Below are 23,628 nucleotides of genomic sequence, written 5' to 3' on the forward strand. Positions count from 1 at the left end.
GAGAGCGAGAGAGTCTCTTATGCTCACCAAGGCTGCATTTATTTGATAAAAATACAGTAAAAACAGTAACTTATTCATATACAATAACTTTTTTACATTTGAATCTATTATATATATATATGTGCTAAAATGTAATTTATTTCTGTGATGGCAAAGATTCATTTTCAGCAGCCATTTCTCCAGTCTTGTCCAGTCGTGTTACATGATCCTTAAAAAAATCATTCTAAAATGCTGATTTAGTGCTCATGAAACATCTCTTATTATTATCAATGTTGAAATAGCTGTGCTGCTTAATATTTTTATGGAAACTGCAATCATTTTTTTCAGGATTCTTTGATGAATAGAAAGTTCAATAGAACAGAATATTTTATAAAATCTTTACTGGCACTTTTGATCAATTTAATGCATTGTCGCAAAATAAAACATCATTCCAAACAAATAAACAAACAAATAAATAGCCTTCATATTTAGGCCAACTCTAAACCTTTGAATGGTAGATTGTGTATTCCTTGTTTTAATCCAGATTTATACCCCTAAGGCGAAACTTCCTCGACAGCACATATTCCTGCATATCTATGGCTAATCGTCTGTGTCAGATATATGATGTTAATCTCGTATGAGCTGCACACATCCCATAAGCTGAATGTGTATTAATAGGTCAACAAAGTGTTGCTGGTACGTGGACAGTTTTATCACAACCAGATGTTTTTTTTCACATTCCCAGTGTGTGTACCTGTGAAAAGAACATCTCAGCAGTCTGTTGAGTCAGCCTGTACCTGAATTAATAGACCATCAACAGGATACAAAGCTTCAGTTCATTAAAAACAAATGGAGACATCTTTATTTAATCAGCGTGCATCTTTTATTTATCAGCATGATTGTATTTTCTCTTTCCTGTGTACACAGCATGTATCACGTCCTTATCTCTGTGAACCTTTCCCTGCGAGTTGATCTGATATGCTCAGCGTTAAGTGGCTCTGGCTGCTGATATGTATTAGCTGCATTAGCTCAGCCACTGGCTGTGTTTGATTGAGTCAGTAGCTCCTTACTTCTACTCTGCGATTGTAATGATCACATTAAATGCTGCCCAGTGTGTAAACAAAGGATGAAAGAGATGATGTGACGTGGCTGGACAAGATTCCTCGGCTGTCTTAAGCCGGATTTGGCATCGCTTACACATGGAGACCTTCATAATGCATTATATAGGGACAACTCACTGCAGGGCCGCTGCTCTGAAGATATGTTTACTGTTATATTGTGCGATGATTATGAATAGACTCAGAGAGAGAGAGAGTTCATTGTTTTTATTTGTTTTTTTTACTTGTATGAGCAGCTAATCAGTCCTCACTCTGGAGTTGGACTGTTGCTATAGCAACACCATTATTCTTGTGTTCTCTTTAATCTGCTTGAGAGTGTTGTGATGAAGTGAGGCTTACTGATCAACCTTGTGCCGTTGTGTATAGATTGCAATAATCTGTCAGTCTTGAAATATTGTTTTTCATGCAGTGAGTTTGTTTGTAATATTATATGTAGTATGGTGAGATAAGATATAAGGTGTAGTTATGATGATTTACTGAAGAACATAAAATAACATTCCTTGTTTCTAAACTTCTCTAAGGCTGAAGCTGTAGCATAGAGAGCATTGCGGATAGACAGGCGCTAAATTTTACACTTTGCATTAACCTCCATTATGAATTAAAGGGTGCTTGTCATGCTTCTTTTGTTGTAAATAGGAGTTCCTTAAAGATTCATGATTCATGATTGCCAAATTAAATGAATAAAATAAAATAAAAAATAAAAAAATAAATATGTTTTAAAAAATCAATGTCATAATTTTTCTGCTGCTTATTTATGTTCAGAGTTATTATTGTTACCTAAAACTAAAACCATAAATAGATTGTTACTTTAAATAATAATAATAATAATATATTAAAAAAACTATTTTATTTCAGCTAGTTGCAAAGGCAACATTTTATTTTCATTGCATCTACTAATTGTACTAATATAACCAAAACTGAAAAAAATTCTCAAATATACAACAAAATTACTAAAATGAAAATGAAAACAGAAAATAAAAGTATTAACAAAAACTATATGTATCCAGTTGCTAAAAAAACACTGATTCAGGATGTGGTGGCAGAATTTAATAAAATGTCTAAAATATAAACCAATAATAATTAAATATTAATAATTGAAATATTAAATGTATTATTGGAATTAAATACATTATTCATAATATTTACTGAAAGGTTGTGATATTGAAACCTCAGGGAGCATCTTAAATGAAAAAACAAAACAAAACTTAATGCATAGCAGATTATTGGAATACACCTCTCTTTATTGCAGATGTGGACACCACTAAAGATCCCTGCCAGAAAGTCAAATGCAGCCGAAATAAGGTGTGTGTCGCCCAGGGCTACCAACGTGCTGTGTGCGTCAACCGCAAAAAGCTGGAGCACAGGTGAGTCCTTCAGCTACAAGACTCTGTCTTCATGCACATAACAATAATACATGACAGGACAGTGTTTGTTTTTTGAGGGTATGAATAAAAGAAGCTTGGTGCCATTCTAAGGCACTGTGCAGAATGTAACTGTCCAATCTAGCTTTTCATTATTTATATCATGATGAATCACATTTCTGAGACTTTAAGTTCCAGATGATTGGCTGAGTGCTTATGAGCAAAGATGGCTGTTTAGAAAGCAGTCTTAAAGACACAGCAGCAAAACGATAGGGTTGAAAATGGTCATAAAAATTATGGTCCTAAAATTATGATAGTTCTGTCATGACAACTCTTAGATTAGCATGATTAAGATTAGCATGTTAATATACATGGCAGTGTTAATGTGTTTGGTCTTGGGGGAATAGATCTGGTACACTGCTGCTGTAGCAGCAGAGCAAGTACTTCTGCCAATACATCCACGACATACTGCTGTGAGCATGTAAGAAATACTGCTGCTGCGCATATAACATATATAAAATAACCCGCATATATAGCATACATGAAATTACCCCGTAGCAGATCTATACAGGTGGAGCTGGGGAAGGTGGAGGGTTTTGAACCGCACTGCAAACTTCTATGGCGAACACTGGCCAAATATTTGAATGTCGAGCAGCAAACTCATTGGCTGCTGATGCAACAAAAACCATGTGAATAATGATGTGATTATATCAGATTGAGTTAGGACCTATTGGCCTGCGCCATCTTGCGTTTCATGAAAGTTCACGGGCAGAACTTTGTATTTTGGTGCAAAAAACCTTGACTAACATTTTAACTGGACCCTAGAGAAAATTTAATAATTTAAATAGTTATGATCCCTCTTTTTCCACAAGTGTTAGAGAATGTTCACTCACTTGTGAAGAGAAAGCCATATTTTTATAGAGGTGAAATAAGAGCAATTTATTAAAGCAGGCATGTGTTGTCTGGTGGCACATTGTGAGGTACACAGATTTAGTCCCTGAACGTTTGTTCTATTTACAAATTGAACTTGTTCCTGAGGCCATCCCTTAGGGGCTGGTTCTCATTGTAGCACACAACTAACTACAGAGAGCATTCTTGTAACTTTAAATAAAAAAATGGACCAATGATGCACTGTTCCTGTTCATTTGAGTAACCAAGCATGCCTCAGTTTATATCTTAAATTGAATATTGATTTTATTTTGATGCCATGTTAATATTGGCTATTTTAGGTTGAAGCAGCAGGTCATTAGACAGCAGCAGGAGAGTAACTGTAAGCCTTGCCCAGTATCTTCCTCTGGTCCCGTTTGTGGCTCTGATGGACACAACTATGCCTCTCAGGTACTTCACACTGCATTCAACTTCCTTTAATTGTATTAAAATAAGCTGAACTGCAGAGAAATTGATCATATCCATATGATAAATTTCTCTGCAGTTCAGCTTATTTTAATACAATTAAAGGAAGTTGAATGCAGTGTGAAGTACCTGAGAGGCATAGTTGTGTCCATCAGAGCCACAAACGGGACCAGAGGAAGATACTGGGCAAGGCTTACAGTTACTCTCCTGCTGCTGTCTAATGACCTGCTGCTTCAACCTAAAATAGCCAATATTAACATGGCATCAAAATAAAATCAATATTCAATTTAAGATATAAACTGAGGCATGCTTGGTTACTCAAATGAACAGGAACAGTGCATCATTGGTCCATTTTTTTATTTAAAGTTACAAGAATGCTCTCTGTAGTTAGTTGTGTGCTACAATGAGAACCAGCCCCTAAGGGATGGCCTCAGGAACAAGTTCAATTTGTAAATAGAACAAACGTTCAGGGACTAAATCTGTGTACCTCACAATGTGCCACCAGACAACACATGCCTGCTTTAATAAATTGCTCTTATTTCACCTCTATAAAAATATGGCTTTCTCTTCACAAGTGAGTGAACATTCTCTAACACTTGTGGAAAAAGAGGGATCATAACTATTTAAATTATTAAATTTTCTCTAGGGTCCAGTTAAAATGTTAGTCAAGGTTTTTTGCACCAAAATACAAAGTTCTGCCCGTGAACTTTCATGAAACGCAAGATGGCGCAGGCCAATAGGTCCTAACTCAATCTGATATAATCACATCATTATTCACATGGTTTTTGTTGCATCAGCAGCCAATGAGTTTGCTGCTCGACATTCAAATATTTGGCCAGTGTTCGCCATAGAAGTTTGCAGTGCGGTTCAAAACCCTCCACCTTCCCCAGCTCCACCTGTATAGATCTGCTACGGGGTAATTTCATGTATGCTATATATGCGGGTTATTTTATATATGTTATATGCGCAGCAGCAGTATTTCTTACATGCTCACAGCAGTATGTCGTGGATGTATTGGCAGAAGTACTTGCTCTGCTGCTACAGCAGCAGTGTACCAGATCTATTCCCCCAAGACCAAACACATTAACACTGCCATGTATATTAACATGCTAATCTTAATCATGCTAATCTAAGAGTTGTCATGACAGAACTATCATAATTTTAGGACCATAATTTTTATGACCATTTTCAACCCTATCGTTTTGCTGCTGTGTCTTTAAGACTGCTTTCTAAACAGCCATCTTTGCTCATAAGCACTCAGCCAATCATCTGGAACTTAAAGTCTCAGAAATGTGATTCATCATGATATAAATAATGAAAAGCTAGATTGGACAGTTACATTCTGCACAGTGCCTTAGAATGGCACCAAGCTTCTTTTATTCATACCCTCAAAAAACAAACACTGTCCTGTCATGTATTATTGTTATGTGCATGAAGACAGAGTCTTGTAGCTGAAGGACTCACCTGTGCTCCAGCTTTTTGCGGTTGACGCACACAGCACGTTGGTAGCCCTGGGCGACACACACCTTATTTCGGCTGCATTTGACTTTCTGGCAGGGATCTTTAGTGGTGTCCACATCTGCAATAAAGAGAGGTGTATTCCAATAATCTGCTATGCATTAAGTTTTGTTTTGTTTTTTCATTTAAGATGCTCCCTGAGGTTTCAATATTACAACCTTTCAGTAAATATTATGAATAATGTATTTAATTCCAATAATACATTTAATATTTCAATTATTAATATTTAATTATTATTGGTTTATATTTTAGACATTTTATTAAATTCTGCCACCACATCCTGAATCAGTGTTTTTTAGCAACTGGATACATATAGTTTTTGTTAATACTTTTATTTTCTGTTTTCATTTTCATTTTAGTAATTTTGTTGTATATTTGAGAATTTTTTTCAGTTTTGGTTATATTAGTACAATTAGTAGATGCAATGAAAATAAAATGTTGCCTTTGCAACTAGCTGAAATAAAATAGTTTTTTTAATATATTATTATTATTATTATTTAAAGTAACAATCTATTTATGGTTTTAGTTTTAGGTAACAATAATAACTCTGAACATAAATAAGCAGCAGAAAAATTATGACATTGATTTTTTAAAACATATTTATTTTTTTATTTTTTATTTTATTTTATTCATTTAATTTGGCAATCATGAATCATGAATCTTTAAGGAACTCCTATTTACAACAAAAGAAGCATGACAAGCACCCTTTAATTCATAATGGAGGTTAATGCAAAGTGTAAAATTTAGCGCCTGTCTATCCGCAATGCTCTCTATGCTACAGCTTCAGCCTTAGAGAAGTTTAGAAACAAGGAATGTTATTTTATGTTCTTCAGTAAATCATCATAACTACACCTTATATCTTATCTCACCATACTACATATAATATTACAAACAAACTCACTGCATGAAAAACAATATTTCAAGACTGACAGATTATTGCAATCTATACACAACGGCACAAGGTTGATCAGTAAGCCTCACTTCATCACAACACTCTCAAGCAGATTAAAGAGAACACAAGAATAATGGTGTTGCTATAGCAACAGTCCAACTCCAGAGTGAGGACTGATTAGCTGCTCATACAAGTAAAAAAAACAAATAAAAACAATGAACTCTCTCTCTCTCTGAGTCTATTCATAATCATCGCACAATATAACAGTAAACATATCTTCAGAGCAGCGGCCCTGCAGTGAGTTGTCCCTATATAATGCATTATGAAGGTCTCCATGTGTAAGCGATGCCAAATCCGGCTTAAGACAGCCGAGGAATCTTGTCCAGCCACGTCACATCATCTCTTTCATCCTTTGTTTACACACTGGGCAGCATTTAATGTGATCATTACAATCGCAGAGTAGAAGTAAGGAGCTACTGACTCAATCAAACACAGCCAGTGGCTGAGCTAATGCAGCTAATACATATCAGCAGCCAGAGCCACTTAACGCTGAGCATATCAGATCAACTCGCAGGGAAAGGTTCACGGAGATAAGGACGCGATACATGCTGTATACACAGGAAAGAGAAAATACAATCATGCTGATAAATAAAAGATGCACGCTGATTAAATAAAGATGTCTCCATTTGTTTTTAATGAACTGAAGCTTTGTATCCTGTTGATGGTCTATTAATTCAGGTACAGGCTGACTCAACAGACTGCTGAGATGTTCTTTTCACAGGTACACACACTGGGAATGTGAAAAAAAAACATCTGGTTGTGATAAAACTGTCCACGTACCAGCAACACTTTGTTGACCTATTAATACACATTCAGCTTATGGGATGTGTGCAGCTCATACGAGATTAACATCATATATCTGACACAGACGATTAGCCATAGATATGCAGGAATATGTGCTGTCGAGGAAGTTTCGCCTTAGGGGTATAAATCTGGATTAAAACAAGGAATACACAATCTACCATTCAAAGGTTTAGAGTTGGCCTAAATATGAAGGCTATTTATTTGTTTGTTTATTTGTTTGGAATGATGTTTTATTTTGCGACAATGCATTAAATTGATCAAAAGTGCCAGTAAAGATTTTATAAAATATTCTGTTCTATTGAACTTTCTATTCATCAAAGAATCCTGAAAAAAATGATTGCAGTTTCCATAAAAATATTAAGCAGCACAGCTATTTCAACATTGATAATAATAAGAGATGTTTCATGAGCACTAAATCAGCATTTTAGAATGATTTTTTTAAGGATCATGTAACACGACTGGACAAGACTGGAGAAATGGCTGCTGAAAATGAATCTTTGCCATCACAGAAATAAATTACATTTTAGCACATATATATAAAATAGATTCAAATGTAAAAAAGTTATTGTATATAGAGCAGATGCTCTTGAAATATCAGACTAAATAAAATCTTACAAGGCCAACTAGACACCAACATAAAGTAAATAACTGATATTACTTAACATTTCTTCTACACTGCAGATTTATCTAATCTAATTCCTGTTATGCCACAACAAAGGTGCATTTTAACATTCTTAAAACTTGGCCAGAACAAACTTTTTATTATATTTTAAATGGATTTCCTTTTACTTTTAAAATTCCTTCAGAACTTCTTTAGAAATTGCAGCTCTTTATGAAATACAAGTGATTCAAGTGACACTACAAGATCAGTAAACTGTTCCAAGTTCTGCTTTTAAGTGGAAACATCATGCTTCTTGGGGTGTCAAGGGCTGGTACAAATCTCCTTTATCACTGCTTCATTAATTATCTCATAAAGGAGACAAAATGCATTCAGTTTGGTAAGTAAATAGGTTCCCTTTCGAACGGTCTTTCCCATTGCTTCGTTGATGATTTCGGGAAAACTCCTGTTTACTCTGTTACTGAAGCCTCATTTGTTCATGTTCGTGTAGCTGCACGAACCAATAGCGCTTCAACCTGCAAAAAGGAGAGGAAGTGATTGCTATATACATCTGAGCGCCATTTCATCAGAATTTTTCTCCTTCAGTGACGAAGATCATCAGATGGGCACAGTGAGTTTGTCGCCTGTCTGGACAGTGCCCACGGTTTACCTGCAGAGCGGTTTACAGCAGCACAGAATTCATCGCAGGCAATACGTCACTTCCTCCTGTGCGGCGGCTGTTTCAAGTCGCCAGAAGGCTCTATCCTCCCAGCAGCCTGCCAAGCCAGCGCCGCCTCAGCCCCAGCCTAAACCTGAGCCTGGGCTTTAGGTTGGGTCACCCTACTTGGCCACATGTCACTTCACTTTCACTTTCAATACACAGTCCTGCCATTCGGATTGTCTCTGGCCCCACGCACTTTTACGAAGCGCATAGGCACGGCTCTTTCCCCTCTGAGACAGATGGGAATCTGCATTCTGCACTACCTCGACGATTGGCTGGTTTTAGCCAGGTCAGAATGGGAACTCATCGCTTACAGGTTGCTGCTGCTCAGCCACCTGGAGCACCTTGGGTTGAGAATCAATTTAGCCAAGAGCTCTTTTTCTCCGAGCCAGCGAGTGGTCTTTATGGGGGCAATTATCGATTCTGGCCGAATGCAGGCATGGATTACGCCGGAACGCTCCCTGACTGTTCAACGGCCAGCAGCGTCACTCAAATTGGGGACTTCACGTCCCCTCAGGGCTTTCCAGAGGATGCTCTGCCTTATGTCGGCTGCTTCCTCTGTGATTCCTCTGGGTCTGCTTCACATGCGGCCCTTCCATTACTGGCTCAAAGTCCATGTCCTGTCCCACGCTTGGTGCCTGGAACGCTCTTATCTCAGGTTAACCCACCGCTGCATTAGAGCTGTGGCCCCTTGGAAAACCCCTCGTCTGTTTCAATCAGGCGTTCTATTGGGACTGACCGCCAAAAGTAAAGGGGTCACAACAGATGCCTCCAACTTGGGTTGGGGAGCTCTGTACGAGGACAGAGAGCAGTTTATGTGCCAGGCAGACTGAACCAAGTGGCAGACATGTTGTCCAGGGAAAAGGTAGCTCCAGGAGAATGGAGACTACATCCCCAATTGGTTCAAATGATTTGGACTGTCTTCGGGAGGGCAGAAGTGGACCTCTTCGCCTCAGAAGACAACTTTCACAGCCCAATCTACTTTTTGAAACAGCGAGATGCTCTGGCCCACGATTGGCTCAGCACTTGCCTGTATGCCTTCCCCCCGGTTGGCAACTTCAAGCTGTTGTGGTCACGCTGCAAGCTGTGTCCGTTGTAGACATTACTATCCGTCACAGTGTTGCCAAGTCCGCGGTTTTTCCGTGGAATTGGGCTACTTTATCACTGTTGCCGTGGGTTGTTTTTCATGTCCGCGGGTTGAAGCAACCCCAATAATGTGTATTTTATCCCCCGTAACACGATTTTTACCGGGGCACCCCCCTCGAAACGCGGTTAGTTTGGGCTAGTTTTGGGCTAGTTTTGAGTAGCAATTGGGCAGGTTTTGTTGTGAAAACCTGGCAACCCTTTCCATCAAGCAGGTAACGTTATTTTTGTTAACATAGCAGTCTCATCGAAAAATACATTGGCATCATGGATTAAAGAGAAAATAATAACTTCTTCCGATGTTTAAGTGAATAAAATACTATTTTACTATTGATTTCTGACTGGTGTGCAGCACAGAGCGAGAACCCGTCATTGTGTGACGTGTCCTACGTGCTAACCTTTCTGCAAGAGCTGCTGGATAAGGGGTGCACCCCATGCTCAAAGTATATGTGGCGGCCATCACGGCAAATCATTCTATCATGGCTGGCCAATCAGTGAGCAAAAACGACCTAATCGTTAAGTTTCTGAGGGGAGCCTGGAGATTGAATTTGCCTCATACTGTGCCGACTTGGGACTTATCTCAGGTCCCTGTGAGGCCCTCCCTTTGAGCCACTCCAGACTTGCAGCCCCTGTCGCTTAAGACCGCCCTCCTTCTGGTTGTGTAAGCAATTAGTGTTTGGCAGCCAAGAAGAAAAGAAGGGCTGTCTGCTGTGACAAAGATACACAGACCACGGTCAAGCCTAACTGCACCATTGAATAATAATTACAGTGCTTGCATGCCACTGTTAGGAGTTTGTTTTAAAACACTACATTTTACATTTTTGACCGAATTATTTCAGTAATTAGTTCAGATTAAATGTCTGGTTTCAAACTTTAAATGATTATTTGTTTTATTAATTATATTAACTAATAAAGTTTGAAAAAATCTCCCACTGACTTGCTGAAAATGTTTAAATCTATTCAAATCATTGCAATATTTGCATACTTAGTACTCTTTATTACTAAATACTGCATACTGAATTGTGATTACACTCTGAATATATTACACTGTTGATTCTTGTGTGCAACAGACAGAAAATAAAATGCATGTCGAGTATCATGACAACAGCAAACTTAATTTACACAGAAACAAAACTTAAAATTGGCACTAGTTCTGAAAATCTAGTCTGAATATTTAACCTAATGTAAAATCTAGCTCCATTTGAAAATAAACTAGGTCATTGTTTGGCACATCATGCGATATGGGCACTTAAATATAATGGCTAAAAGATCACTTCAATAAATGTTATAATGTGATACTATTAGTAATATTAAAGATGACTTACTTTCATTCGAGCCTTGACTTTCATCCCATGATCTGATGTAGTCGTCCTGACAAAAACAAAGAAGTAAAAACAGTCAAATGTGCTGCACAGAATACACTTTTAGCATTTAGTCAAGAATAATACTTCTATCCCTGTGCATCTATCATTAACCAAACCTAAAAGTACAATACTAAGATATTTTAATTGTGAAAAGCTGTGGAAAAGCACTAATGGAAAAAGGAGGGATGGAACTTAAGAAGAAAATTTTTGAAAGATAAACAAGGCAAAAAAAAGATGAACGCTTAAATGAAATGTTAAACAAAGATACATAAGCAACATAGACTACATAAAAAGTGGGTTACCGCTTTGATAGCGAATATTAGATTAAGCATTTTAAAAGAGACATCAAACACAAGCAAAGTCATGATACAGCACTACTGACCTCCACTTCCTGGTGAAATGTGAGAAGGATGAATCAAAGACAAAAAAGAAGGAGACAGTTAGAGGAGAGCAATGCATCTCTGAGAAGCAACTATTTAGAAAAAAAAGACAGGCTCCAACTGCTAAAAACCATCTATTCGCCTCCTGGGTAAAACTTTTAATATATCCTTGATATTCCCTCATGTGTCCTTATAAAAGAGGCAGTTGCTTTAAGATGGATAGAGTGGTGAAACCTCTTGAATACACTTGGTGCTCATAACACTTGAAATATTTCAGCACTCTGACTAATTATAATAATAACAACCTTTTTTGTAAAGTTTACAAGCTTATTAGTGTCATCAGCAGTCATTTATCTTTGCAGTTGTATGTATAAACGAGGTGGAATTGCATATTGACTGAATTTGGCTTTGTCAGCTACAACAGCGCAATAAATTTATATTTTTCTGCAGCAAATGTTTAAGTCACAAGTCAAGTGGCTATACATATGCTACAGATCACTTCTGAAATGTAGACAAATAAAAAATGACATTTTCGTTACATATTTAACTTAATAGGTCTACTTCACGAATATATACCAACCACTTTTGTAGACCTTGATGAAATACAGTACTGCTAAATCTATTTAAGACCTGAATTAAAATAAAAAAACGCTAAAAACTTTTACTCTATGAATATGTGCTCCTGATATGATATAACCTTGTCAAAACAAATCAAAGACCAGTGACTCAAAATTCAGTGCTGCATTGCTTAACTGCAACAATCCCTGGAGCTGGACAACCTTGTTATTGATTTCCTGATACCTGCATTATTTAAGTCAGTTTTTGCTGTCTTAGCATAGTAGATACTGTGTGGTGTACTGAGAAATAAGGTGTCCATATCAGTAAACATCGAATGGACAGAGTGGTGAAACCTCTTGAATATATTTTCTATCTTTAGTTTATGCAAATTGAATCAGCCACTCATGCAAACACAACTCTTAATTCTTTCGATATGCACTTTTTTGAGAAGAGAGCTGTACACTAAGCGTGAAGTATGTGAAAAATGTTGTGCCACATCAATGTGTTCCCCCTCTCTGAAAAGATGCAAGAATGAGTCAGAACAGAAAAGTATCACTATAGCGCACAAAAATATTGCCCCAACATATCATCATCTAATATTATATGACCATCATCACAACACATCATCATCAGTATTTCTTAAAAGCTTAAAAAGCTTAAAGGGGTCATATGATGTTGCTAAAAAGAACATTATTTTGGTGTAATGAAATGTGTTTATGCAGTTTGAGGTTCAAAAAACATTATTTTCCACATACTGTACATTATTGTTTCTCCTCTATGCCCCGCCTTTCTGAAATGAGTCGATTTTTACAATCGACATCGGTCTGAAAAGTGAGGTGTGCTCTGATTGGCCAGCTATCCAGTACGTTGTGATTGGCTGAATACCTCAAGCGTGTGACGGATATGTTAAGCCCCTTACCAGTGTTGCCAAGTTGGGCTACTTTAACACTGTTGCCGCGGGTTGTGTTTCATGTCTGCGGGTTGAAGCAACTCCAATAACATGATATTCATCCCCTGGAATGCGAATTTTAGCAGGGGAACCCCGCCAAAAAACGTGTATTGAACGTGATTTTTACCCCCTCGAAACTCGATTGGGCTAGTTTTGGGCTAGTTTTGAGTAGCGATTGGGAGGGTTTTCTTGTGAAAACCTGGCAACCCTTCCCCTTACCATACTGTGATGCCGTGTCCCGGAGTGACCAGACAAAAACATTAAAACCCATTATAAATGAGGGATTTGTGGCATCCAGTGGGGACATAATTACGGATTATAATGACTTATACTGTCTTTTCACGCGTTGCGTTGCATCGCGCCGCGTAAACATAAAACCATGTCTGCATTTGTGATCAGAGAAATGACAAACAACAAGTGCTACTCTACACTGCTCAAAACTCCCGTTTGAATCGTCAGTGGCAAATTCTTTTAATATGAAAACATACTTACAGTCTGTGAGTCAGAACAGCCGGCATTCTACTCTCACAGGATCAGGAAACAGTCCTCCATAAAATGCGCTGCACACATCTGAATATTTAGGTCGAACTGTTCTGGAACAGTGTTGTAAATACAACTTAACCACTGATTTCTAGTCGTGTCCTCTTTTTGAAGGCCAAACAAAGTATTTTTGCTTTCGTAACGAAACACACAGCGTCTTCACAACATGGCGGCGGCAGTGGCAGCAACAATAAAGTTACGCCTTCTTCAGGGTTGCCAGATTTTCACAAGAAAACCTGCCCAATAGCTACTCAAAACTAGCCCAATCGCGTTTCGAGGGGGTAAAAATCGCATTCCGGTGAGTAAAATACATGTTTTTTGGCGGGGTTCCCCTGCTAAAATTCGCATTCCAGGGGATAAATATCATGTTATTGGAGTCGCTTCAACCCGCGGACATGAAACACAACCTGCGGCAACAGTGTTAAAGTAGCCCAATTCCACGGGAAAACCGGGGACTTGGCAACACTGGCCTTCTTTCTTTGCGTGATCTTGCGCAAATCTTCCCACATCGTGACGTAGACATGTGGGGGCGTGTTTGAAAGAGGTGTTTTAGGAGGGTGAGGACCAGTCTTAACTTTTATAAAGAATATCTCTATACTTTAGAGATCTTATCTATTCATGAACAGCTTGTAACACTCCAAAGAGAAAGGAAAACTTGAAATCGCATCATATGACCCCTTTGATTTCTTCAAGCTTAGTAGAGAACAACAGTGCCCAGCCACTTTTTCAGTGGCATTTGTTCCAAAAGTATTTTTCCGATAGTTCAAGACTTATAAGCCACAAATCAAATCAACAAGCTATAAACTATACAAACTTTAATTTCTGACAAAAAGACAAAGGTACAAAGCTGTGTATTTAACGGCTTTATTGGGGGAAAGAATTACAATCCCATGAACCACTGCGAATAACATGATTAAATTAAAAATTATGCAGAAATAAAAAACTATTGATTTTAATATGCTTAATATAGTAACAATATGTTTATTTACAATCACAATATGTTAATATTAAGTTTTATAAAGAAACAATATGTTATTACGTTCTCATGTTCTTATGGGTGGAGATTTGTTTGCAAAATCATGGGTAATGTAGTTACAATGATTATTTCAAAAATAAGTTGAAATAATGTGGGCTGATGGCTTCAACAAAAGCATAACAATCTCGTAGCTCACAGTAGGTCTTTATTTATGGGTTTATATAACATAAAACTCAATTCCCCTTTGGAGAAGAGGATTTTTACTTCCGGAACCCGAATGTTACACTCTATATGTAGTAAGCAACAGTGGCTCAACCGGCGGAAGTTTGGGGCAGGGCTATCTATTTAACTAACTAATAGAAGAAGAAGAGAGCATCCAGAGGAAACAATTTTTTTTTTACTATAAGGTGTCGCAGGTGGTTCAGAAATTACGTACTTATTTTAATGAAGGACATATTAATATTAAGAATCATCATATTTACCACTCTACAATATGTCAGTCCAAAATTTGATCACATGCGGATGCGGAATCCCGACAATTTGTTTTCTTTGAGAGCATAAAGACATTTCAAGAGTCAGCAGCACTTGAGACCACAGTCTAGGAAGCAGTCATCCACAGATGAGCGTCTCCTGTATCCGGAGTCAGCTCATCTTTGGCCTGCCTTGAGTGAAGGCTGCCAAGACTATCCCTCAGAGGTCTCATCAAAAACACCACAGAATGCATCAATCCCTCCTGTGCTGACTGACAACTCTTTTATCCCTCATATCTCTGCAATGTAATCGGGCATGTCTGAACATGCACTCTGTAAATTCAGCTTTGATTTGGAGGCCCTCAAACAGCTGTGTATGTTTACATGACATACAAGCATTTGACTGGCACCTGGAAGAAGATTAAAAGTGATACACACATACGTGCATGCGTGCATGTGTGTTCAAGCAGCAGTTGGTGGGTGAACTGGATCTGTATTTTTCACTCAAACTTAACAGTTACATCACAATGCAGAGAAAAAATGCAGGAACATACCATTGTGCTCCTGTGTTGCTGCTGCTACGAAAACATCTGCTACAGTGACACAGCAGAAAGATGTCAGGGAATTAAAATCACTAAAAATATGGGTTTATTAATAGTGACAGATTCAAAACTGTCAAATAACATCAGAAGTTAATTTAAATTTCTAAACTGACCAAATATGGCAATCAGAAAAAAATTACGTGTATTTACCAGTCAATTCACAGGTTTCATGTAACGTCATATCCTTCCACCTAGAAGGCAAAACAAGACTTTCCTCCACTGCCTACCAGTTATTTTTTTACTAGGTTTGTACTAAGACAGTGATATTAAATTCAGTATACAACAGTATACAATTAAATTCAGTATACAACATTTTGGTGAAATGATTGGCTCATCTGATTGACTGAATATAGTATGCATAATCAATAAATTATATTTTTAATCTTTTAATATCTCTGCTTTACTACATTATACCACAATAAGCATTTTCCACATCAAGTGTGTTTGAACTACATGATGTCCGATTCATGAAAAATTACTGATCTGATTCTTGAGTCAGTCATAAAAGATTCAGCCTTGAACCCGCTGTTAAGTTTGAATCAGACTCACTCAGAAAGTGAATCATTCAGAGAACTGAGAGTAATTGTTGGATTTGTTGTTCTAAATAAATCAGAACCGTGATGTGTGATTCAGGTTCATGAGACATGCATCAGTCTATTTATTAACTGGGTGTTAATAATTGACAACATGTAAATAAAGATATACACAACACTGCAGAGATTTGTTGTATAATTTAGTCTAAAAACATTTTCCCCAAACAGGCAGAATTATTCTTACAAAACAGTGATGTATAACTGTATGCCACACATAAAATCAGGATCACTAGAATAAGAGCATTAAATTAAAGTTTATACTAAATGCAACTAGAAAAAACACACTACATCATCATATCTACTAAAACATCCTTTACTTTTAGCACACAACAGAGTTGTTAAGAACTAAGGAAGATGTTCTGCACTAATGAACAATACTGAAGCGCTACTGAACAACAGTGTTCATCATGTAATTCTGTAATTTGTAAAAAAAAATAATAATTTTTTACTCCAAAATATTTTCATTTTGAAGCCAGCCCTTGTCGACTTTTTGGCCTGACACACGGCTTTCAGCTTACGGCCTCCCACCTCATTGCCTCTTTAATTTCATGTCATGCCTTGTAAACTTGAGGGGATTCAAGTTTGGCTGTGACTATTTTGCCTTTTCTGTTTCCACACATACTAGAGATTCGCTCTGACAAGTTTTGCATGCTCAAAATTATTCCTTGTTGGAGGCGCACAGTGAAGCAGCCTTCCATAATTGATTAAAGCCGGATGGACCCTGGTGGTAATGACCTCACAATGGCCTCACACCTACACATTCATCACTCCACCGTGTTGCCGGCAATCATACAGGTTCCTCACAGTTCATAAACACCCCAGGCACACATCCATTCTCCGAATCTGACTCTGAATCTAATCGGCCGTGTTCCACAAGCCAAGAAATCAAGAGGAAAAACAGATACTGTATTATATATCGGAACCTTCCCAACTATGTTTTCACTGTCACACCACGGCTATAGCTGACAGGCAAGCACAAGCCTCCCACTTGATTTATGCTTTGGGCCTTTTCCGACTGGGCTTTTCAGATTAACCGCACACAGGCACATCAAAAGTGCTGCTAACAGCCCACTCCCTTGACTGTGAACATATCCTGGCTTTCCTCATGTAGAAAAAAACTCTGGCATGCCAATCTGTTTTTGTAGAGCCAAGAGTGGCAGGCAGCTCCTCCAGGACAGAACTCCAAAGAGAGTGCTGACTTTCAGTGAGAATGCCCAGAGAGTGTTTGTCACTGACTCATGCCTTTAAGTGAAAACATAGCTGAGGATGAAAGCCTTGTGGTGACTTTTAGAGTTATCTCTTACAGACATAAGAGGTTACCACATGCACTTTGATGCGTGAGAAATGTAACAAATTGAGATTGCTTGACTTGAAGCCTGACTCACTGTAAACAGATAACGTGATCCATCTAGCACAGATGCCTAGCAGGTACACTGCACTGTAATGTGCTATAATGGACAACACACAGATGGACAATGAGATCACATTGTAATATTAATGATTTCAGTAACTCAAGCAATTCACTTATAATGATAAATCATAGTTTGTCAACTTGTGCCCCAGGTTGGAAAAAAATAAAGTGCTCAAGTGTTAATACTGTTAATATTGAGCAAAGGCACATTCACAGCAAAAACGGTAACTGGAAAGATAACTACGATGATAGCTATATTGGTGTCCACGCCAGTGGACAATAATGTTCTGTTTATTATAAGCACAAGCTGCAGTTATTGCATCTGCCACTTTATGGTAGCCAGACCAATGGCAGATGGGAAACGCTAGCGGTGCAGAAATGGCATAAAACATATTAAGATAAACTTTATACTTTTCTTAATGGGATTTGGAGCATCAAATGATCTCGAACACACCCAGAAAAGGTTCAATATTGCAACCTCTTCGGCGTCAATAACACTCCCACCGATTCTAAGGGACCAACTGACAGCTCTGAAAGTGAAAGTGAGAGAGAACAATACAGCGCAGACAAGTGCTGCCTTTAAATGAGCAAATCTGACACTAGAAGCAGTCAATAAGGCATTCTCTGCTTGTGAAGGGAAGATGTGAAGGACTCAATGCTGGGGGGATAAAGGGAGGTGACAAGCTTGACAGTTCATGTCACCTCCATACCTTTACAGAGCACTTAATTCAGCCTCAATTAATGCAAGAAGCAAAATGTACTTTAATGGGGTTTGGAACAAGTCACTTAAATTGGCCACCTTCATCAAGGATGAGCAGTCTTGGGGGCAAAAATAACACTGTCATACTTGTATTTGTAATTGGATGCCCAGAACAAGAACCTTTTTATTTGGCGGTTTTAGTAGGTCAACTTGATCTTCAGAGAACACAGTGTTTGGTACCCAGACTCCCAGGGGCTGCAGGAAACAAGTCAAGAGAGTGCCAGAAAAGTAAGTATTTCACATATTGGTAAAGGAAGGACATGTTAAAAGAGTTGTAAGACCAATTTCACGTCTGGAACTGGACCAAAGCCTACAAAAATTAGCCTGGGTATGCCATGCACCACACCTGCACTCTCCAGATAAAAAGTCCAAATCAGCAAGAAAGCCCCAGACCCCAGGAGCAGAATGATGAAAGGCCAGTTTCTCTCCACTCAATTAAAGCCCACCTACACTCTTGGTCTATAGCCAAGACGTGGTGCTGCAATGCTCTCACTCGATTTTGTCAACAGCCATCCCACCGCACTCAATTTCCCTTGCCCCACAGGCCCATGACCTCCTTCTCCAGACAATCCGTCCTGTTGAGTCTATCAAATGTGGCTGAGAGTGACAAACAGATGTGCATAAAAATGCATCGACTGTGTTAAAAAAAGCATAATGTTTAGCATTTGAGTGCACTAAATGCTGATGGCTGAGATTTTAATGGGGTATTTGGGTGTATCATCTTAAACTGCATTATCCGTAATTATGGACCATATGCTATGCTGCTCTGGCAGTTGCGAGGGCATTCCCACCTCCACGAGCATGCGACTGTAATCTTGATGGACCGAGGCGGGCCAACGCTGAAGTTCTCTGCGGTGCATCTGCACATCCAATCCAGCATGTCAGTTGAGATCACTCACTTCTTTTGACAGCCAAATATTGATGCATTTGCATACCACCAGGTTATTTTAAACTACATTCATCAGCAACGAACACATACTTGCTTAGCTGTGCCAAACAAAGCCCTTGACAGTGTTCTGTCCAAAAAAGAGACTATTCAATATTTAAGCCACAGTGAAAATTTCATAAATTAAGAAAAAGACACATCTAAAGCAATCACAGGGAACAGGCTTCCTCCACCCACCCTGAAAAACAAAATGTGCATTTTAAATTCAATGCCAATGAATGGTTAAATGGAAGACCATTTTCAGTGCAGGCTTGAAACATTTTTGCCTCATTAAAAATGTAGTGGAGGAATAACAGGTGCAAGCCAACACAGCGTTCCGGAGCTAAGGAAAAGCACTGATTTTTAATGAGCTTCTTCTACATCGAGAAGTGGGGGAGAGAAAGAGAGCGTTTGCCAGCCACTGGAGAATTGGCCAGAGCTGCTGTTTATTTACTTGCAGTAACATAGATAATGGATTCACTCCTGGTTTCTCTCTTTAATAGCCGGTTAAGGTGTGGGGTGAAATTAGTCGTTTACCCTGAGTATTTCTAAATGCATTTACATATAATGAACATGAACATATCACCTAAGAAGTTTAATAGGAAGAAAGTCCAAGCGAGCAAATGTGCACTAAATTACTAAATTGATCCATTTCATCTTTTTTTTACTTCCTTGAATTATTTTTTATATCTCGTTTATATGTAGACTATAATGTTGGAAAAATCTGATATCTAGCTCACTTCAAAATTAATGTTGCAAAGGCAATCGTGAATATAATTGTGTCCAAAGGGGATTTGTCATTTTAAACGACCCAGTCTATTACATTCTTGCTGTATATTTGGTCTTAAATACTGACCATGAAATAAGATTTAATTTTCCACTTGTATGGAAATAGATAAGAGAGCATGCCAAAAATGGTTCTGATTCAGTCAGTTGATAAATAAATACAAATCAAAATTCAATGTAAATTGAAGAATATGACACTTTTTTTGAAGTCTCAAAAAAGCATTATAAAATCAATCAACCAAACTTTTTCTTAGAATGACTTTTTAAATGGACCTCACACAATATGTTAAAATGAGACTCTGACATACTTCACTAAGATTCCCAGATGGGACTAAATTATGATGAGCTGTATAGCTTTGACATGCCCTGACTATTCTCAAAAGGCAAAACGTTTTCAGACCAATGTCTTCACTTTAAAGAAGTTCATTTTTAGATGTATTTCATCTGTAGGAAGGGTAGACAGACTGTCTGAAAGATCTTTGTGTCAGCTTTCCATTTTTAGGTATCATATCTCATATCATATCATAGATTTGACAAAACAAGGTAAAAAAATCTATCTACATACCATAACAGGACTCTTGAATTACAGAAGGCCTGACAGCAGGTTGGTAGTTCACATACATTTTTTGAAGCATTTAGGCTGCTGTGATATTTCAAGTAATCATAAAATAAATAAATTAAAAAACAAATGTGACCCTGGACCACAAAACCAGTCTTAAGTCGCTGGGGTATGGGGTCAAAATTATCTATTTTTCTTTTATGACAAAAATCATTAGGATATTAAGTAAAGATCATGTTCCATGAAAATATTTTGTAAATTTCCTACCGTAAATATATCAAAACTAAATTTTTGATTAGTAATATGCATTGCTAATAACTTCATTTGGACAACTTTAAAGGCGATTTTCTCAGTATTTAGATTTTTTTGCACCCTCAGATTCCAGATTTTCAAATAGTTGTATCTCGGCCAAATATTGTACTATCCTAACAAACCATACACCAATGGAAAGCTTTCAGCTTTCAGATAAATCTCAATTTTAAAAAAAGACTGGTTTTGTGGTCCAGGGTCACAAATGGCCTGCATTTACATCATTTGAAAGAGCTACATATATATATATATATATGTATATATATATATACATTTTATTTAAATATTTCTATTTTTAATGAAATAAAAAGTAATCAGCGCTCAGAAGAGAGAGGACACCTCCTGAAGGGTTCTCAAGTAAACTTCCGCATCAGTCTCATTACAATGGTCTCATACTGTATCTAAAAAATAAAAATGTTAGAATCAACCAAGAATCGAATGCACAATGAATATAAAATATTAATGTCAAATTACACGCTTCCATATATGCATCAGCGTGTGCTCATGAGCCTTTCATGTTCTGCTGCTTTCATCAGTGTTCGCTTGAGTTATATCATTATTCTGCTCTGAGAACCTCTGAGGAATTTAAAAGCCAACATCAATTTGGATTATTTGCCTTTGTCACAAGCAACACTTTAAAGATTAAATAAACCGTGTTCAGAGAGATTAATTTTCAGAGTCTACATCAGTTCTATCTCTGTCTCTGATCAAAGATAACAGGTGACTGTTAAAAAGGTACTGAACTGTGTCAGAGGGTCTGTTGATGTCTCATAGTCCTTGCAATCTCAGAATAATAAATACATTGGTTTACCGTGATATGAAACCACTTACAAATGCATTTTAATATTGATTCTAATGATTTTTGTTTTGTTTTGACAGTAGCCAGATTTGGGATAGTCTGTGTGAGTGCATTAAAATCAATATCCAAATATGATGCAAATTATGTGAATCCATGAGGTGTGTGGATGGGCATATATCAAGCTAAAAAGTTACTCCTTTGGCAGTAAAATTAAATCATGTCTAAGGCAGCTAGTTATAATTAAAATTCTAGCATTTCATTAGTTTTGTTGGGAGCCCTGTTTACTTTTTTGGTGTATCTTCTTGTTCAAGGGGTCCTACTTCCGTCATATCCTGCACATGTTGCATGTTAAAAGAAAAACTTTTAAAAAAAATACTATTTTGCATTAATCATTCAAAATAAGGGACTTCCCATCTGTGCAATGACATGACAACCCAAACAAAACAGACAGCATGTCATGGGCCAGTGCTATTCAGTGCTACTGAAGTGTGTCACCTCAAATACAGTTCAAGAAACAGCAGCAAGAACAACCTGTATTTTAATTAAGATGGTTGAGTCAGAGGCAGTGAAAGGGCTGAGACTTTTTTTTCTCAAAGCTGTTTTGGTTTCCTTTTCTTCCATAAAAACACCCGCATGTGTTGGGCAAGCATCGCTCCTCTGCTATTCATATGGTGTGATCAATAGCCATTGATCGGAGAATATCGAGTCTGCTGCAGGGCCGAGTTTGAATGTAAGCCACTGATGTAGAAATGCTGTGTCCATTTATTTATAATCCCGGTCTAATTCACACTTAATCTTTTCATTCCCTCATTTTGATAAATTCAGGGTTCTCTTAGATGTGTTTTTTCACCGTAATCATTTAAGGAGTTATAGACTTAATCCAGTTCTTGAAGGGTAAAAATAGCTACCGGCCAAACACCGATGGAGATAAATCACAGTTTCTATTGGATGGTTTAATGTTTCATTTGGAGCAGCAAAACTCAACAGAAAACAACCAAGGACCTTTTTATTTTTGAAGAACAGTAGGTCACCTGCAAACTATAAATAAACATTAAGTCTTAATGTTAATCCTCACCATACATAATTTTGATTGTGTTGCATATTCATTATAATTATTGTTGTTTGACCCACAAAGGATATTTTTCCTTACAATGCCTGGGATGATTTTATGCATATTCCTAAAGAAATACCATTGAATAAAGGATCAAATAACATACCTGTACAAGGACACATGCTACAACATGACCTTTGGGAGATAAATCGATCCATAAATCTCCCTCTGAATACATGTTAAATGCTAATCAATTATTAAAGTTGCCTATTATTACATCACATCAACCAGCTGGGCAAGAATGCAATCTGCTTTATTCTGTAATCAAACCTATTGTCAGTTAAACAAACAACAGATGGTACATTGTTACCAAGTAGGCTGTATTTAGGGTTTGACTGAAGATCTGAGCATCTTCAGAGCATTTGAGCACCTTTGAAAGATACATCCAAAGATTTTTTTCTAAAGTCTTTTACAGATATTTGTATACATTTAAAGCATTCTAGTACGTTTACAGCATGAACTCAACAGTTCAACCTATTCTATCTCAAAAGCTATTAATTATCTTACATGCAACTGCTTTCAAAAGGAAGATTGATTTCTAAGAACACTAATGGTGTTTTAGGAATAACACTGTCCAGCATAACCATTCCTAACACTTCCTAGCAATCGCTATTCATACGAGCTAAATCAGATAGTCATGTAATGTCATCATTCATCGTCTCAAAGATAACTCACATCTCTGAAGCGGTTCCAGTGCTTGATCTTGCGACTGTACTGGGAAATGGTGGACAGCCACTGTTCATCTTCCATGAAATTCTCCGTCTTCTCCGGTTCTTTCCCGCTCTTAACGTCCACCTGCACGGAAACCCGTACGAGCATCAGCAACGGAACGAGAAGACATCCCAGATCATTCATCCACACCATTATTCCGCTTGTCTGAAGTCTCGATTCCTCTGCTTTAAAGGGCGAGAGACGGATGCTGAGACTACAGTGAAGAGTGACCTGATTACAGGATGCGTCTTCCCTGTATAGAGAGAGAGAGAGAGGCG

At 37.7% G+C, this 23,628-nt stretch overlaps 1 protein-coding gene across 1 annotated transcript; it reads right to left on the reverse strand.

Annotated features, from left to right (window-relative positions):
* Positions 1–3,910: 3,910 nt before the first annotated feature.
* LOC107585348 (testican-2-like) lies at positions 3,911–23,628 on the reverse strand. Its single transcript, XM_016272350.1, has 5 exons — positions 23,315–23,628; positions 11,294–11,302; positions 10,873–10,918; positions 5,276–5,390; positions 3,911–4,049 (listed from the first exon to the last, which is right to left on the reverse strand). The coding sequence occupies exons 1-5, from the start codon at positions 23,501–23,503 to the stop codon at positions 3,911–3,913; spliced, it is 498 nt and encodes a 165-aa protein (XP_016127836.1). The 5' UTR covers positions 23,504–23,628.

The sequence above is a fragment of the Sinocyclocheilus grahami genome, unplaced genomic scaffold, assembly GCF_001515645.1.
Source record: "Sinocyclocheilus grahami isolate Dianchi unplaced genomic scaffold, SAMN03320097.WGS_v1.1 scaffold69.1, whole genome shotgun sequence".
Lineage (NCBI taxonomy): Eukaryota > Metazoa > Chordata > Actinopteri > Cypriniformes > Cyprinidae > Sinocyclocheilus > Sinocyclocheilus grahami.

Bases quoted from the DNA above. Each gene is read 5' to 3' on its own strand.
- LOC107585348 (XM_016272350.1), bottom strand. From the start codon at position 23,503: ATGGTGTGGATGAATGATCTGGGATGTCTTCTCGTTCCGTTGCTGATG. The intron at 5,391-10,872 runs GTAAGTCATCTT...TCTTTATTGCAG, and splicing joins AAGTCAAGGCTCGAATGAAA to ATGTGGACACCACTAAAGAT. The intron at 4,050-5,275 runs GTGAGTCCTTCA...TGGCTATTTTAG, and splicing joins CGCAAAAAGCTGGAGCACAG to GTTGAAGCAGCAGGTCATTA.